Source organism: Thamnophis elegans, chromosome 7 (genome assembly GCF_009769535.1).
Source record: "Thamnophis elegans isolate rThaEle1 chromosome 7, rThaEle1.pri, whole genome shotgun sequence".
Classification (NCBI taxonomy): domain Eukaryota; kingdom Metazoa; phylum Chordata; class Lepidosauria; order Squamata; family Colubridae; genus Thamnophis; species Thamnophis elegans.
Genome location: NC_045547.1, coordinates 26,782,803 through 26,801,963, shown reverse-complemented (window position 1 = coordinate 26,801,963; position 19,161 = coordinate 26,782,803). Strand labels below are relative to the sequence as shown.

Genomic DNA, 19,161 nt, shown 5'->3' with positions numbered 1-19,161 from the left:
CTTACACAGTAACTCACACCTCTTGCACTGAATACTATGGTTATAGAATTTGGTGGTCAGCTTTGGAATTAATTCATTTTGAACAAATCCCTGGAAGGATCCAGATCATTGGGGCAATATGTTAACATTTGTACAGCCCACTTAGAGAGGGCTATAAAATACTATAGAATTCTTTATTGGCCACATGTGATTGGACACACAAGGAATTTGTCTCTGTACATAAAAAGACAAGATACATTCGTCAAGAATCATAAGGTACAACACTTAATGATAGTCATAGGATACAAATAAGCAATCAGGAAACAATCAATATCAATATAAATCATAAGGATACAAGTTACAGTCATGCAGTCATAATTGGGAGGAGGCAGATGATAGGAACAATGAGAATACTAATAGTAATAGTAATGCACCCTTAGTGAATAGTTTTGACAATGGTGATTGTTTAGCAGAATGATGGCATTCGGGGGGGGGGGAACTGTTTTTGTGTCTAGTTGTCTTGGTGTGCAGTGCTCTATAGCGTCATTTTGAAGGTAGGAGTTGAAACAATTTTATGTCCAGGATGCAAGGGATCAGTAAATATTTTCACGGCCCTCTTTTTGACTCGTGCAGTATACAGGTCCTAAATGGAAGGCAGGTTGGTAGTAATTGTTTTTTCTGCAGTGGTAAAAATTGCATTCCCTAATCGTGCTAATGCCTGTCTATCTGTCTCCCAACCTCTCCCTCCCTCCCACTCCCTCCCTCCCTCCCTCCCCCCCTCTCTCCCCGTCTCTCTGCCCTGGATTTCATTATGTTAAAACAAAATTGCTTTGATTTAATAGTACAGCTATTTATATTTTTATTTAAGAATGAGTATAAATTAAACCTCTGAATTATTGTGAGCACACTTCTAGCCTTGTATCATCCAATTTATTACTAGTTTGTTGTCAGATATTTTGTTTTTAAATCCCTTTTGGTCATCTGCCAAAAGATGCCTTGGTTGATAACCCTTTAATCTCTTTAGCCAGGAGGACAGGATTATCTGATTACTTGAAAGAGAAATGGACTGGAATATAGTAAATGGCTCCAAGGCAGCTATATTTAAAAAAAAGTGGTTATTACATCATTTTTCTTGTTTCATACATAAAAATTAAAAACTATTTCCAAAAAGTGGGAGGGAAGGAAGGTTCATTTTAGAGAGGGACATAACTAAGGCAGAATATCAGCAAATAGCCCGAGCCTGTAAAGATGAAGTAAGGAAAGCTAAGGCTCACAATGAAGAAAGGCTTGCCACAAAAGTAAAAAATAACAAAAATAGCTTCTTTCAACATGTTAAAAACAAGAAAAAAAAGTTAAGGAAACAATTGGTCCATTGCTGGGAGTGGCAAGAAGGTGACAAGCAACAGGGAGAAAGCAGAACTATTTAACTCATTTTTTGCATCTGTTTTTACACAAAGGGATAAAACAATCCAACCTATCAAAAACAGCACCACAAAAATCAGATTAGGAACACAAATTGAAATAGTACTTCTATGAAGAAGCAAAGAAAGTAATAGGCAAAAGCCAACATGGGTTTTTAAAAAACAGATCATGCCAGACTAATCTTATTGCGTTCTTTGACAAAGTGACAAAATTAGTAGACCAGAGGAATGCCATCGATATAGTTTACTTGGACTTCAGTAAGGCATTTGATAAGGTAGCCCATAACCTACTATGAGGTAAAGTAGAAGAATGTGGATTAGACAGCATCACCACCAGATGGATTCGTAACTGGCTAACCAACTGCACTCAACGTGTAGTCCTCAATGTAACTGCATCTACATGGAGGGAAGGATGCAGTGGAGTACCCCAAGGCTCTGTTTTAGGCCCAGTACTCTTCAACATCTTCATCAATGATTTGGATGAGGGAATAAATAGGGAACTCATCAAATTTGCAGATGACACCAAGCTGGCAGGAATAGCCAACACTTCAGAAGACAGGCTTAAGATACAGAAGGATCTTGACAAACTTGAACATTGGGCACTATCTAATAAAAGGAAATTCAATGATGAAAAGAGTAAGGTTCTACATTTAGGCAAGAAAATGAAATGCACAGGTACAATGTAGGTGGTACCTTCCTCAATAGTAGAAATTGTGAGAGGGATCTTGGAGTCCTAGTGGACAACCATTTAAATATGAGCCAGCAGTGTGCAGCAACCACCAAAAAAGCCAACACAGTTCTAGGCTACATAAACAGAGGGATAGACTCAAGATCACGTGAAGTGTTAATACCACTTTATAATGCCTTGGTAAGGCCACACTTGGAATACTGCATTCAGTTTTGGTCGCCACGATGTAGAAAAGATGTGGAGACTCTAGAAAGAGTGCAGTAAAGAGCAACAAATATGATTAGAGGACTGGAGACTAAAACATGAAGAACGGTTGCAGGAACTGGGTATGTCTAGTTTAATGAAAAGAAGGACTAGGGGAGACATGATAGCAGTGTTCCAATATCTCAGGGGTTGCCACAAAGAAGAGGGTGTCCAACTATTCTCCAAGGCACCTGAGGGTAGAACAAGAAGCAATGGGTGGAAACTAATCAAGGAGAGAAGCAACTTAGAACTGAGGAGAAATTTTCTGACAGTTAAAACAATTAATCAGTGGAGCAGCTTGCCTCAAGAAGTTGTGAATGCCCCAACACTGGAAGTCTTTAAGAAGATGTTGGATAGCCATTTGTCTGAAACGGTATAGGGTTTCCTGCCTAGGCAGGGGGTTGGACTAGAAGACCTCCAAGGTCCCTTCCAATTCTGCCTTTTGAATGTATTACATTCTGATTAACTAAATCCTTGCTATCTCAAGGTAATCCTCAACTAGGAAGGGGCATTTTATTATCCCTAGTATGAATTTGTGATAGAAGAGAGAAGATTCTGCTTTACCCTGACCTTCAATCTCAGGGATAATTCCTTTGTGATATTCTTGGGCACAAATAGTCTTTCTGATTCTAGCCATCTATGCAAACTCCAGGCAGGATTAAAGTTCCTTTTCAGAGCATTAAAAACAACAGCAAAAAGAATCAATTGTTCCATGTTGAAAAAGGCTGGTTAAGATTTCATCAGAGAATATTATAAAGGGATTTCTCCCTCCCCCATCCTCCACAAATCCTTTTTTGCAGCAGGAAAGAAACAAAATAGGTGGTTGAAATATTACGATTTTTTAAAAAGCCTGGTGAATCAATGTAGTATTTATTTTCATAATAAATTCAGAGGGCATTCATGAATTCACTAAGGGGGCTCTCCAAACTCACCACTCAAAGCATCATGTTACCATATTTTTACCTGATGGTTCAGGATAAAGTGCTTCAGGGTTCCAGTGCCTTTGGTATGGTAACATTAAAGAATAATATTTGTAGTTCAGGGTTGAAATGAAGGGTACTTGGTGCTCTCTGAGTTTAGCTCTTTTGCATCAGCAGCAAACCCGGTATAAACATGGAAGTGTTATTGGTGAATACATCCTATTATGTCAGTCTTGTGAAACTTTAATATTTTAGTGAAGACATTTGCAAGTATGCATTAAAGTCCTTTGATCTACTAATCTTTTGATGATTAATCATCCATGTGTAGAACAGGTAGTCCAGATGGAGAGGAAACTGACTGTAACAAATGTTGTACTCGTGATAATGAATTCTGCATTCAGTATAATTAATTTACATAAATATTTCTGTATGGCCATTAAAACAGTCACCTTATCCAATATAACTTAGCCTGATATTTATATTGGTCTCTTTATTAACTTTGTGTAGGGACATATGAAAAATACATCTTTCTCAAAAGTTTTGTCCAATATAGATAAAGGAGTGGTTGTTGATGGAATGGTTAAAATGTTTTTCTTTTTCCCTTCTGAAAATGCTGGGTGTTTTAAGATGAGCCTTCTATTTGCAAAGTGCCTGCATTTTTCTATTTCTTTTTTTAACCAGGAAAAGATCAATTAAGTGGAAAAGATCGACTTCCTTTATAATGTCATTTGATTGCTACTGCCTGGAACACCTCATCTGAAAACACCAAATTTGCTTTCTGGCACGCACATATTTCTGCCATTTAAAAACCTGAGCTATACATATAAATGAAAACTATTATGTTTTGTTTGACAGGTAGATTGATAGAAAGAGATCCAATTGTTGATTAAAGAATTCTTCTAATTTGTGAGGTTTCTTAGGTTAACTTCCCACCTCTCTTTTGTCCTCAGCATGATGGAACTGCCCATAGTTTACAATTAATAAAACTTCCATTTTAATCCTGATACAACCATGCTGAAGCGCGAAGGCCTTGCTTTTTGCCATTTTCACTGCAGCTCGCTTTTTTCTTTGTTTGCATTGCTTACTGATTCCAGGGGTTATTCTGTTACTTCTGGATAAATTGCGCAAGATGAAATGGGAGCAGATGTGGAGACTCACAGCTGAAAGAGAGCTAATGAGCATGCTCTCCACCTCTTTGGCTGACCAGGTGAGTGTGTACTGACTACCCCTGAAAGTAGGGAATGGAAAGAGAAGACTTAACATTTATATTACAAAACTTGTGATGGTTCATTACTGGTAGTCCTTGATTTAGAACCATTTGTTTAATGACCATTCAAAGTTATGGCAGTGCAGAAATAAGTGATTTATGACAGTTCCTCACATTTCCAACCAACACAACATTCCCATAGTCACATGATCAAAATTCAGGTGCTTGTCTACTGGCAGGGATTTAGAGTGGTTGCAGCTCACATGATCACCATTTGCAAACTTCCAATACCGATTGGGAAGCTTCTCAATCAGTTTCAACAAGCAAAGTCAAAGGATGAGACTGGGTTCACTTTAACAACAGTCTGATTGCTTACCAACCAAGCCAAAAAGGTCATAAAATCAGGTATGACTCTCATAGCTATGAAGATTCAGATCCCAATTGTGGTCATAAGTCAAGCAGTTCCTGTACACGCATTTTCCTAATAATGGATCTTGTCATTATGAGAACAACAAATCCAATTTTCCCAGAATAATCAGAGTGCTGATACAGATTATGTAAGCAGACTATGCTGAAGTATTGGAAATAGATGTCAAGAAGCACACTTTCATCAATTTGCAAGTATTCAGGGTGAAATCTTTTTAGGATAGGAATTTTACATCTTAAGAATCATTTAACTAAATATTTGTATGCTATTTTCCTGTTGGTCACTGTTCTGTTGAAACAATTTACAAACAAAATAATTGTGAATGAATCCGATAAAATTATAGTGAATTTTAATTGAAAAGCCTTTGGCTTGATTTAGCTTTTTTTTTCTTTTCAAAGTTTATTTTCTACTCACCTTCAAGAACTCCCCTTTTAGAAATGGAAAGCTGCAGACGTTGAAGGAACTTTTAAAAATACCATTTTTTTCTACATTATTTTTGCCATTGTCAGTTAGACAAGCGTTCTTTATGATTTCGTCTGACTCCGGCTTTAACAATCACCTTTTGTCTTTTTCATTTTCTACCATCTCATCTGAGTGCCTCACAGACATTAAGGATATTATCCCCAGAGCACACCCAAGAGTCGGAGAAGACTCATTACTCCCAATTATTCAGAAAGGTGAACTAATTAATGTTCTGACACAAAACCAATGAAAACTCCTCTGTTCAGCTGCCATTCCAAAATCATTTCTCCCTTCAAAGTCTGTGGAAAGCCACTGTGACTACACTAGAGTTCATATATATATACATTTAATTTGGCTTTCAGTTTTCCTTTTTAAAATTATATTTTAGGACAGGAACTCCTGCGCTGAATTGGAGAAATGAGGTGGTTGAACTTCATTTCTGTAACCAAGAGCAAGAGTTCCCCTCACACTCCATGCATGGAGTGGAGGAGAAATCTTTGGGCAAGCAGTAGCAATTTACAAACTTCCCTGCCAGCTTCTTCACTAACTTTCTGGGAAGTGGCAAAGAAGATTGCAAATGAAGATCACTTGATCTCAGAGCATTTGGCAAGCAATCTTAAGTGTCACATGTTGCCAAGCACCCAGATAACAATTGACGTGACTACTGGAGTGGCGGGAGTGATGTTTTACAATGGCCAGAAGTGCTTTATGGAACGTAGAATAGTAAACAACTGATTATAAGTTGAGGACTGGAAAGATTATACTACCTGGGATCATGCTACAAGTTACAAAACAAATTTATTTTTCCCTTTCCCTTTTTTGAACAGATTATGTTTAAATGGCTCATACGTTCCAAAGTATCAGAGATCAGAATATCATAACTAAAATCTTCCCCATTTTTATTAAATTTGTAATGTATATTTAATGCCAAATTAAATATCTAACATTATGGTTATTAGATGGTTTAGTTGTAAAAGCATAATTGGTTTGGTGGTGTTGATGTCTCCCAAGAAAACACTATGACAACGAGACCAAATCCTGTGTCATGAAAGCTATTTTCCCTATAATGTTTCTTAGCATTGATATTTTACTTACTTATTTTTTAAAAAATGTATATCCATCCATCTTAAAACACAACGCTCCTCGGCTCACATCTCTTTATTCCAGTGCTTGTGTCCTGCCTCATCCCATAAATTTTTGACAGTTCTCATAAGTTTAGAACTCTAAAGTAACTTAGAGTTGAATGTTATTAGGAGGAACTTGAATAAGAGATTACACAGTACAGAGACTGAAGTAAGTGTGAGGAAGAAACTCAAAATAATCCTGCCTTGATTTTGTTTAGTATTAAATGGGACAGCAAGAAACTTGGACAGGGTTTCAAACTTCTGCATTCCTGGAATCCCTAAAGTGTCTGTTTCTTCACCTACCTCAAAAGTCTGAAATTTTAAATTAAAATAAAATAAAAACTACATTAAATAGACATCAACATTTAGCCAGGCTCATAATGCATTTTGAAGAAGCATGGTCTTTATATTTGTGTTAAATTTATGTTTACCAACAAAGAAATAAAGGGAGGCTAGCAGTGGTGGGTTTCAAAAATTGTTGGAACCTACTCTGTGGGTGTGGCCTCCTTTGTGGGAGTGGCTTGCCACCCATGTGACCGGATGGGAGTGGCTTGCCATCCATGTGACCGGATATGAAATTATGAATTAGTACTTAGGTCGGTCCAAGTAGCTATTCAGAAACTCTGGCATTGAAGCATGCAAGTCTTAAAGCTGTCAAGTTACAAGATCCTTGCCAGTGGTGGTTTCAAAAAAATTTGGAACCTCTTCTGTAGGTGTGGCCTACTTTCCAGGTCCACTGGTGGAACCTCTTCTAACCGGTTCGGTAGATTTGAAGAACCGGTTCTACCGAATAGGTGCGTACTGGTAGGAACCCACCTCTGGAGGCTAGTATAGATCTATTTCAAGCTATTTAGCTCTCATCAGCTAGCAGTATGAAACAGCTTGAAATTTCATACTGCTAGCTGATGAGAGCTAAATAGCTTTATTTCTTTGTTGGTAAACATAAATTTAACACAAAAATAGTTTGCCATGACTGCCTGTGAAGGCTCCTGGATTGGGGCTGAAAGGCAAAAGTGGAAGCAGTATGCTCCGCCCCATATTTGGGTAGACCAGATTACCCTGATTTTTTTTAAAAAAAGCCACATTCTCTTTATAGTTTTCCTAAAAGTTAAGGGGAGAGGCTATCCAGACTTTGGGATTGGGCAAGCCTCTCCAAAGAGCTGAGGCAACCAAGGAGAAATCCTATTTTTCGTTCCCACATGTTTAACATTTTGAAATGAAAAAGTTTTTGAAGCATTCTTTCCTTAAAAGATTGCACAGCAAGAAGATAGATGACTTGAAGATGTTCCAAAAGTATCCTGGATCAAAAGCTCTGTAGGTCAAAATAGTAAAACTATATTTAGAAACATAAGTATCCAATACAGTGCTTAGAGTCTTGACAAAATAAGAGCTCACACCCATCAGCAGTTTGACGTTTTCAAGCGAAAAATGAATCAAACAGAATCAAAGATTGTGGAACTGCAATTCTTCCCAAAGCCAAATAACAAGTTCACAATGAGCCAGATGATTTTTGAATAGACCACAATTTCATCTTCATAATAAAAATAGATTGAGCTACTTTTATCCCATTCAGTCCCCAGCTTCCAACACCGGTTAAGAGCATGCATTATATTTTCTGCTTGGCCTACTGAAAATATACAGGTGGGTATACCATCTATATATTGGTGAAACCTCGCTCTGAACTGATCATTGACCTCTGGAACTTCTAAATGAGAATAATTAGAACCATTGTGACAGGGCCAACAGTCCAATCCCTGAAAAATAATCTGAGAAGATACTATAGTTGATGAATTTCATAACTGCCAAGTCTGAAAGTCCAAGAAAGCAATATTCCTTCCACTCAAAAATCATCTATAATGTTTCCAGTTTCCGTCACACAACCAGATCAAAAGTCTAACAGAAAAGTTTCAAGATAATCTGCTTTATCCAGAGTCTCGGAAAATGATATTTCATCATAATCTCTGAAATCTTTCCTAAACAGGAAATGCTAAGGACTGGACAAGAGTTGTCCAATGTTGCAAGAGAAGAAAATGACTTATTCTATTTTTTTTTCTCTTTCTAGGGGAAAAAAACTGTAAGCAGTGATATATTGTAGGCACTATTTCATTACTTTTGCAACATAATGGGTTAGGATCAATCACACTTTCCTCCCTAGTGCTCTACATATAACGCTAAATGATAGGTTGGTGGGAAAGTATACAACAAAAAGATAGTGCTTTTCCAATACTGTAGATACTTAGATCCTTGTTTTAAAAAAAATTCAAGTGAGGCAGCCTGGGTTTAAATACGAGGGTTACATATGGAATTCAATTTAACTGTCTAGTGAGAAAAATATAATCTTATAATCAATACCCATTCTGAACTGAAGGCAGAAGTGATTGAAGCATTTTGGATTAACTATTTGCCTTGACAATATATAATCACACCCTGCATTTCCAGGATGATACACATCTAAGTACCTGTAGGTGTTTCATCTGGCCATGTTTTGTTTTTTACTCCCCCCTCCCTTCCATGTCTTTTTAGCTTATTTTGTTATCCTTTTTTTAGTCAAAGTGCGGCTTTTCTGCAATGTTCCCTGAATTTATCTTCCTATTCATCACTACCACCATCAACAACAAAAGAAAAAGTGATAAATATCCGAAATCTCTTATTATTTCTTTCAAATTTATCACTTTTCTTCTCACTCTGAATTGAAGAAATACCACTGATTGTATATTAGATTACTGTTAGACCTTATACATAAAGCTGCATTTCATGATAGCCAGCAAACCTCAGCAGAGTCAGAACTTCCACTACTTTGATTTTGAATTGTGTGTTAAAATAAGGCCACTATGTTCCTTCACTAAAATTCTGAAAGAACACCATTGGTTTCAGGTTTTTTTTTTTTAAAGACTAAGTCAACACGTTGGTTATCATTATTAAAAGTCTACCTGAAGCCTAAATCACCAAACTCAAATTATTGTATTTCGGACACATTATGCAAAGATCTAGCTCTCTTGAAAAGTCTATAATGCTGGCGGGAAAGAGATGGCTATACAGATGTTGCCCGTGTTTTCCAAAAGAAAACTCAAGATTGGCCTGCTTTGACTATGTTTGGTGTAAAAGGGAGGGAAAGGGAAGCTCTGTCAGATTTTCTGTGGTTAGAGCCTACATTAACAAAGTCCTAGTATTTGTGTTGTCTGTTTTCCAATCTGGTCTACTTCAAATGACTGACATATGGACTCACAGTGCAACAGGTATACCACTGGAAGAAGCCAGGCTAGAAGGAGATCATGCTGGGGTATATTTATCTGGTTGCTATAAGTCAGCACCAATTTGATGGTATATAACAGGGGTGTCAAACTTGCGGCATCATGGCAGCGTCACGTGATGTATCAGGACTTTTTTCCCCTCTGCTAAACCAGGCATGGGTGTGGCCAGCTTGTGATGCATTTGGCCATTGGGGAAATTCAATTTTTTTTACTACTGTTTCTGTGGGCATGGCATGGTGGGCATAGCAGGGGAAGTATACTGTAAAATCTCCATTCCCACCCTAATCCAGGAAAAGAATATTGCAAAATCTCCATTTCTTCCCGATCAGCTGGGACTCGGGAGACAGAGAATAGATGCAGGTGGGGCCAGTTAGAGGTGGTATTTACCGAACTACTCAAAATTTCCACTACGGGTTCTCCAGAACGTGTCAGAATCTGCTTGATTTCACCCCTGCATCTGGCCCATAGGCTGCGAGTTTGACAGCCCTGATATATAACTACTCAAACAATGTGGAAAAGTCAATATCTAAAGCAATAATATTCCTACCATGAATTAATAATCAGAGAGGCCCTTATCTACACTCTTCTGTTAGAAGAAGTATATTATTAAAAAAAAAATTAAGGAAGGGATGTTTTTTTTTAACACTACAACATTGGATGCTCTCACTAGGGAAATATAGTAAGGATTAGGATCTATCCTTTTAGCTCCAAATTAAAACACCTTTAAAAGGCAATATTGAATATCCTGAAGCTCTTGTTTATAAGTTGTTAATTCAGTTAAGTCTAGATACTTTTTTAATTTGTTATGGTTTGTTGGTTAGTCTTGCTTAGATGCTTTTCACTTCAAATGTTGCTATAAAATGTTTTTTTTAATCTTTGATTATGAAGGTACAGTATTCAAATTTGATAGTGACATAATGTATGTGGGCAGATTTTAACAACAGTGACAGGGGAAGGAGTAGGCTGCTTTGTTTTATGGTTAGTCTTTCCTGAGACCCCAACAGCTGTCAAATGTAAATCAGCAGCAAAGTTTCAGGTTATATTGACAAATTCACAGTCTGACTGACAATGCTTTCTTTCAAAGCTAAAACCCCAACCCTTGACTTTTAGTTCTTATTTATTTTATCTATCCCATTTATTTGCTGCCCATCTCATAGCAAACCACTGGGTGTCTTTCCAGCATTAAAACATTAAAATCCTAATATACAAAATACATTTAAAAGAATAAAATTAGAAATCCCAATCAAGATAAAATAAGATAGTTAAAAAATATGGGGAGCTATATATATGCAGTGTTTTACCCACATTCTTAAGATAATTATAAAGACAGTTTGCAATTTGCAATTGCTTTTCTGCAAGGTGAAAAATGTTGTTTGTTTATTTATCTTTCTAGGATATTTTCAATGCAGTCATCAAACAGAATCCCTTTCTTGTCTATCAGCTTCCCTGTTTCTGGAATGTCCAATTGTCAGACCACACCCGCTCTGAACAATGCTACCGGGATGTTTCTGACCTTAAGGTAAGTATTAGTTAATTGACTGACTAGTAACAGCCAGCTATGCATATGGTGTAGAGAGAACAAAATGATGCAATATATCTGGTTGGTTTTAGTTTTGCATATACTTATTCACAAGTATTTTCTGCCAAATTTCCTCAACATTAAAATTAAAATCTACTATTTTGATAAATACTTTTCTCTTGAGTTGCACAATTTGGCATGCAAATTTCCCTACTCTAAGCAGTTTTAATTCAACTTCCCCTAATATATGCATTTTGAATGCAACATCTTTAATGCATGCATTTTAATGTAAGAGTTGCAAAATATATTACTTTAGCATTATATGAACAAACATGGAAGAAAGCACTTGTGTTTGTGTAAGAGGGGGATTATAAAAGTATGGATAATGCATTTTAGAATGACATATAAGTGAGTCGGATGTAATTAACCAGACCTTCTTCCCTCTCTTTCATATATTTATGGCATAAAACCTAGAGATGTTTTCAGCTCCCGAAAAGAAAAATGCTTATTAAACCTATTTGAAACTGGAAGGACCTGCAGGGTCCAATCCTCTCATCAAAATGAGAACCGCAGCACCGTTGCCAGCACAATGGAAGCTCGGCACGTTTTTAGATATGTGCACAAATATGAGCACTTCCGAAAGGGCTGACTTTGCATTTTAATAGCAGTGTTGTTGCTTTTGTTATTTACCATCATCTCTCTCTATCAAAGCAATCTTCAGTTTCATTTGTGAATAAAATGGAACCAAAAGAGAATATCACCTTTTTGACCTCTTTATAGATCAGTGTTTTTATTCCTGTTAACGTATAGTTGTTTTCATGTGTACTCAGAAGACGTAACACTGTTCAATGAGAATTGTTTCCAGGTAAGCAAGCCGTGCAACGAAGGTATGGGGGTTTATTGTTCTTATGTCTTAAATGTGGCTGGACATGGACGATTAAATGTAATTGTTGTCATCTTGTTACTACCTTGAGTGTTAGCAGTGTTGGCGAACCTTTTCAGCACTGAGTAGCCAGCTGGCCAGTGCACATGCGTGCACTGGGAACCGGAAGAGCAGCCACTCAGTGCACATGGTTAAATAGATTAAAGAAAGCACATTTCATAGAAATGATCATATTATAGAAAGCCATCAACATACTACTGTAATGGAGCCCAGAATTTCCACTGTGACTCATGGCAGTCATACATCAAGACACCCACGTCTCTGACTCGATTTTATAACCTTTTGTGGAATTCATGAAGTGAATGTCATGGTCATAAAAAGAATGCTATGGACATTATGTGCATTCTGCAATCATTGAGCAAGTCAATGCATTCCTATGAGCATTTTTTTTTGCCAGAAACTGGCCAAAAAGGTTGCCAAGCACTCAAAATGTCATGTGACTGCAGGGAGGTGCTGCCATTGGAACTCCAGAACCAAGTTATAACTACCTTTTTGGTGGGGATCGTAACTTTGAATGGTCCCTATTTATTTGGTCATTTATCATCAGTATTTCTGTTAGATCATGGACTCTTTCTCAAACTTTGGCATTATTGTTGCTCCAGTCATACGGAAATTGCATGCAGCAGAGATTTTCCAGACACTGAAAAATGTTTTCCACTTAAAAAGTGGTGGGCTGGCATTGGCAGCCCCTGTGCAAGTGGCAGGCTGGCATACATGCATACAGCTCGACTTACATGAGCAGTGGGCCAGCACACATATGCACCAGTGCCTGCCAGCCTGCATCAGGCAAGTTTAGCTAGGTGCTCACGTGCCCCAATTCCTAATAGGCCATGACCCAGAGGTTGGGGACCCCTGATATAGGACACTACCATGCACAGCCAAAACAGTGGGATCTGGCTAGGAATGTAAACACATTTTGCTGTTAACTCTCACATTCTGCTCCTAACAGATTTCCCACTGGACCAATTATTACAATCAAGATAACTCTGAATAGATATCATCTCCAAAAAAAATCAAAATAATTGGGGTGGAAACTGTTGGGAGATGGTACACTTATATTATCACATTTGCAAGCTGCAGGTGTCTTTTTAAAAACATAAACAACATGGATTTTGCTTCGGTGATGGTTTTGGACTCCCCGAGTTATTTTTGCAGGGTATTTGGGCAGTCAAAGAAGAGTTTCTGTTGAATAAAAGGCTTGTACCTGTAACCAAAATAGTCATTGTCAAGTCATAAATTAAGTACAACTCCCAAAAGCTGTCTGAGAGCCAGATCCTAATACAAATTGACTAAACTAAGCAATAGAAGTGAGGGAAATTTTACAAATCTGCATATTCCTCATGTTTGCTATATAAAGTAAGTAGAGCCAAAGTAATTTCATTCTCTTTATATACTTTTGATGAGGGAAGTGGAAAAGAGAAAGAGATCAAGCTTTTCCATGTTTGTATTATAAGCTAATGGGATAACTGTGCAAATTGCTTTACATCTCCAACCTAGTGTCAGTGCAGAGAATGATAAAACAAAATAAATCCCTGTTCTATAATTATGCCTAGCAACACCGGGTGTCTCACGGAAGTCATGTCGGGTCTATTTTTGAAACAGAGCTGCAGCTTAAAGTTGCTGCTTCATGAGCGAGGCTCTATGGATCATACTAAGCTGAACTGATCAGTTTCATCCAAGAATAATTCCACTTGTGGATCTGCCCTACTTGCATTGAGAAATATATATCTATTGGTTTAATAGGCAGAGTCACTGGTGCATACGTGTGGTCCATGGGGGGAAAAGTGTGGTTGACATATTTAGCACAAGCTTGATTTTTAAAACAAAAATGTGAAAATTAAGCAGTTTCAATGACATTTAAAATAAATGGCCCGATATAGTATATTTGGCACATTCAGTATTTCATACTGATTCCAGCTGGAGTGAAGAATAATGTAGAAGAAACCTCCAGGGGATAGAAGAGAAAGAGATGAATGGTACATGCTGGCATTAGAGGATTAGGAAGGATTGTGTGGGAAGAAAGAATCATAGAAGATTTTAAACTCCAAACTAAGCTGGACAAGATCTTAGCATTCCTTAAATCGAACAAAACCAAATTATTCCTATCAAGCAAAAAAAGGCACCAATTTAATTTTATCTGGTCCCAAGATCATAAGGATTTGTGGATTTGTCAACATTTACTAAAGTATTCTATTTCAGAGTTAGCTATCATCATAAGTGGCTGTTGTTCATTTGTATATAAGGTGACCAGACATCCCGCTTTCAGTGTGACAGGCACGCTTTTCTACAATTTGTCCCGCATCCCGCCACGTTCTTAAAAAGTCCCGATTTTTTTAAAAAACATTATTTTTACCAATGTAAAGAGGCTGCAAGGCCGTGGCAGATAGGGGCCACCAGCGGGTCTTACTGATTTTCTAGGATACATACAAGTTGCCTACTACGTCCTCCATATTCGAGGAGAGACACTTGCTCCCGTGCAGCACGATTACGCCACAGGTTTTCAAAGCCACACTCTTGATTGGCTTTCAAACGTCATGAGAGATGGCTTCCGAAGGAGGACAAAAAGCGCTGTAGCTTTGCCTAAAGAATAGCCGTCTCTGTAGGAACGAGAATGTCACTCATCCCAATCCGTTGAAACAAATATTTAATCTCTCAGTTCAATTCTTTCGGAAAGCAGAAAGCCTAGATATTCAAGGGAAGACTTATCCTACTCGCGATAGCATCGGGATTCTGTTCGTCCCTCTGGAACGAACTCCCCGTGGAGATTCGGACCCTCACCACCCTCCAGGCCTTCCGCAAAGCCCTTAAAACCTGGCTATTCTGACAGGCCTGGGGCTAAAAAGCTTCTGCCCCCCTTCTCGAATGGTATGGTTGTTGTGTGTTTTTAAATTGTGTACTGTTATGTTTTTTTTTTACCCCCTGTCTGTACCCCTTCCCGACTAAATTGTGAGCCGCCCTGAGTCCCCTTCGGGGAAAAGGGCAGCATATAAATGAAATCAATCAATCAATCAATCAATCAATCACTATAACCCACAACGTTTCTATGCAGTAGTAAATTGAAAAGATATAATATGGAAAAAGCGACATCTAAGCTATAAGTCCTGAACTAATATATTAAGGAGTAAGCCTTACTGAATTGCACATGGTTTTCTTGCCACCTCGCTTAGAACTACCCGCCAGAAACGAAGCAGTCTTGCGGGGGCCCCAGCAGCCGCTTTGCTCGCAGGGTGCAACAGCCCACCCTTTGACTCACTGTTTCCTTCCAGGTGGCTGGAGAGCCGCTTGTGACAAGGCACGCCTCCTCGAGCTACCTGCAGCGGTGCTTCCCTCCCTCTGCGCCCCACCTGCCTGCTGCTGGCACCGACGCTTCAGGCATCTTCTTCACCGGGCAAGCCCTCCGCAGGGCAAGGGGTGTGTGACCGGGCAAGGTGGAATCGGGGGGCAGACAAACTCCATGCCCGCCTCTTTCTTCCAGCAGCTCCGAGAGTCGCTGGTGGCAAAGAGCTTGGTGGCGTCGCCCGGCTGGAGGGGGGGCGTGGGGTGCAGGACACCAGCCTCCAGGAAGCTCGCCTCTCCGGATGGCCCTGTAAGCCCCCCCCCTCCAGCTCGCTCCGTCCCATGTGCCAGAACTTCTCCCATGTGCAGCCTGCCTGCCTTCCTTCCTTCCTTCTTTCCTTCCTTTCTTCCTTCCTTTCTCTGTCTCCTCCTCCTTCTCATCTTGTTCCTTCCTTTCCTTCCCTCTTTCCTTCTTATTCCTATCACCTTCCTTCTTTCCTTCATTTCTTGCCTCCTTTCCTATCTCCATCCCTCTCTCGATCTCCTTCTCTTCCCTCCCTCCTTCCTTCCTTTCTCAGGAGGGGACGAGTGGGGGGGGGGCAAAAGGGTGACTGGCTGCATGTGGCCAGGGACCCCTCCCCTTCAGACACAAGACGAGAGACCATGAGGAGAACCCAGGATGAGGGGAGGGCGAGAGGTTGGCAGAGCCACGAGCAGCGGTGGTTGTCCCAGGCAGGGGCGGGGTGGAGGTGGTGTGGGTAAAAGTGAACCGGCGGGGGCAGCGAGGATTTGGCAATGGAGGTGGCCATACTCCATGCCCGCCTCTTTCTTCCAGCAGTACCGAGAATCGCTGGTGGCAAAGAGCTCGGCGGCATCGCCCGGCTGGAGGGGAAGGCGTGGGGTGCGGGAGACCAGCCTCCGGGAAGCTCATCTCTCCATACGGCCCTGTAAGCCCCACACACACCCTCCAGCTCGCTCCGTCCCATCTGCCAGAACTTCTCCCATACAGTATGCACAACTCTGCAGAGCATAATTGGATCCTACAGTAAATACATTCAGTAGTATCAATGCATTTTCCAACCTGGCAGAATGGAGACTACAGCGCCCAGAATTCCTAAACAACAAATTTAAATGTCTGCGTGAGAATTTTGGGAATTGAAGTCTCAGTACAGAGGTGCAGATCTTGAGCAAATTGGCTTGAAGGAGGCTAGAAGGAGCCTCACTGAATTTAATAATACTTGTTGCTGAATCAAGCAGACATGCTTCTGCTGATTAAACTATTTCAGTGTTTTCCCTATAATTCCTTTTACAAGATATAATCTTCCTTGAGTCTAGCTCAGTTCCTGGAGAAACCATAAACATATTCAAAAACTGCCAGGTTATTTTTGAAACTGTTGTTTTTCCCATTTAGCTTTCAATTTATAGGGATGTAACCTGGCTGTTTTTGCCTGCTCTCAAAAAGATGAGCAGGGTTGAACCTGGCTAATAATTGGAGAGGAACCCACCTGGGAATCTCAGTACTGTATATTTAATAGGAAAATATTAAAAATTGTCCAAAAGCAACAATGACAATTTTCATACTACTGTTAAGAAAATTACGACACATCAATAAAATTATAGGAGCTGAGTTTAACTCAAGAGAAACTTTTCTAAAGGTAGACAGTTATATAACAATTCCACAATTCTGAAAGAACAAGCTTGTTCTATATGAAATTTAATGCTACAGCAGAATGAAGTAACACTCAAGATAAGTGCAGCTAGTCCTCAATGCATGACAACAATTGAGCCCAAAATTTATGTTGTTAAGTGAGACATTTATTGAGTTTTTCCCCATTTTACAATTTTTCTTGCCACATTTGTTAAGTGAATCATTGCAGTTAAATTAGTATCATGGTTGTTGAGTGAATCTGTTTTCCCCATTCTTTGCTTGTCAGAGGGCCACGAACGGGAATCACATGACTTCAGAAAACTGCAACTGTCATAAATCTATGTCAGTTGCCAAACATCCGAATGTAAATTTCGTGACCATGGGGATGCTGCAATGGTCATAAGTGTGAAAAACAGTAGAACTCCTTTTTCTGTGCTGTTGTAACTTTGAACTGTCACTAAATGAACTGTTGTATATTGAGGACTGCCTATATTACATTTATTTTTTAAAAAATAGCCAATAATTTATATCCTTGAATAAGACTGCCTTTAATTCATATAATTATATTTTATGACTATTTACAGAAAGGTTCTTGCAATGGGGCTGAAAAGTCCTGATGTTTTTTAAAAAAAATTAATCACAACAACCCCACCCCCACCCCGGTCAATGGTGTCCCTCTTTACCAATGTTAAAATCTGGTCACCTTATTTGTATACAGTGTGTATTTTTCTGTTGCTTCCCTTGTAATTCTGAGCAATGAATGCATTTTGTGTGAAACAAAAGTTGGCAACTTGAGACCCCAGAACCAGCCCTCCTGGAGAGAGCTGGAGGGAGAGGGAAGACTTAACATCCTAGGCCTCACTGAGGACAATTTCCAAACTTCACAGTTTTCTGTTATTTTGATGAAAGAAAGACATAAATACTATTGTATAAGCTCCGAAATAATAAAATAAGTTAGAAAAGCAAGCATAACTAACATCTCAAAATCCCCATCCAAAAGAAAAAAGAAAGGAAAGGAAAAGAAAAGAAAAATATCCCCATGCATTACAGAGCCTCACCCAGTTCAGATCTTTGTTTCATCTTGTATGGAATGTTGTTGTTGTTGTTGTTGTTGTTGTTTAGTCATTAAGTTGGGTCTGACTCTTCATGAACCCATGGACCATAGACCCCTCCTCCCATCCTTCACTGCCCATATTTACTGTATTTTTCAGAGTATAAGATGCACCAGAGTACAAGACGCAGCAAGGTTTTGAAGAGGAAAATTTTTAAAAAAGTTTTTGCACTCTGCAAACCTCCCAAAAATGGTCAGTTTTTCATAAAAATGGGCCCATTTCACTCCAAACAATACATGATTAACCTTTAGGGAGCTTGCAGACTGCTCCTGGGGGGGGGGGCAAAAACGAGCAAAAAAAGCCCGTTTTTTGAGAAAACAGGCCCGGTTTTTTGTAAAAAAAGGGGGGGCATGGATAGCCTTTAGGAAGCTTATAGAATGCTCCTGGGGGCTGGGGAGGGTAAAAATGAGCAAAAAACGGGCCATTCTTTGCTCATTTCTGCCCTTCCCAGCCCCGAGGAGCTCTCTAAAAGCTTCCTAGAGGCTATACAAGGCCATTTTGGTAAAGGGGGGGGGGGTTAGGAGGCAAAAAATGCTGTATTCAGTGTATAAGATGCACCCAGATTTTCAGCCTCTTTTTTGAGAGAAAAAAGGTGTGTCTTATACTCCAAAAATACAGTATGTTCATTGCATCAATAACACTATTGATTTTTGAGGCTAAAAAGCAAGAGTGGGATTCTACCGGTTCAGACGAACCGGTAGCTCCAATGATCAGCTGGGAGCATCAGATGCCCCACCCCCGACTTCCCTATTTTCCTACCTTTATCTTCTCAGCTGATTCACGTGGCAGAGTGGATTGCCGCGTAAATTAGCTGTGTAAGTCCTCTGAAGATCGCGTGATCACCGAACAGGTTGTTAAACCAGGAGGTGTTGTTTTTAATTCCAAGTGTATCTGTGGCCTCAATATCTTGTTCCAAATGCTGCCTTTGAACAAGACTTCAC

The 19,161-nt window shown here is 39.3% G+C and overlaps 1 protein-coding gene across 2 annotated transcripts in view; it reads left to right on the top strand.

Moving 5' to 3' along the window:
• Positions 1-19,161, top strand: part of LARGE1 (LARGE xylosyl- and glucuronyltransferase 1) — a 355,590-nt gene that overhangs the window by 273,253 nt on the left and 63,176 nt on the right. For both annotated transcript variants that reach the window (XM_032221402.1, XM_032221401.1), the window contains 2 exons: positions 4,346-4,458; positions 11,116-11,241. In XM_032221402.1, coding sequence (XP_032077293.1) covers positions 4,346-4,458; positions 11,116-11,241 — 239 coding nt within the window. The remainder of the gene's footprint in view (positions 1-4,345; positions 4,459-11,115; positions 11,242-19,161) is intronic.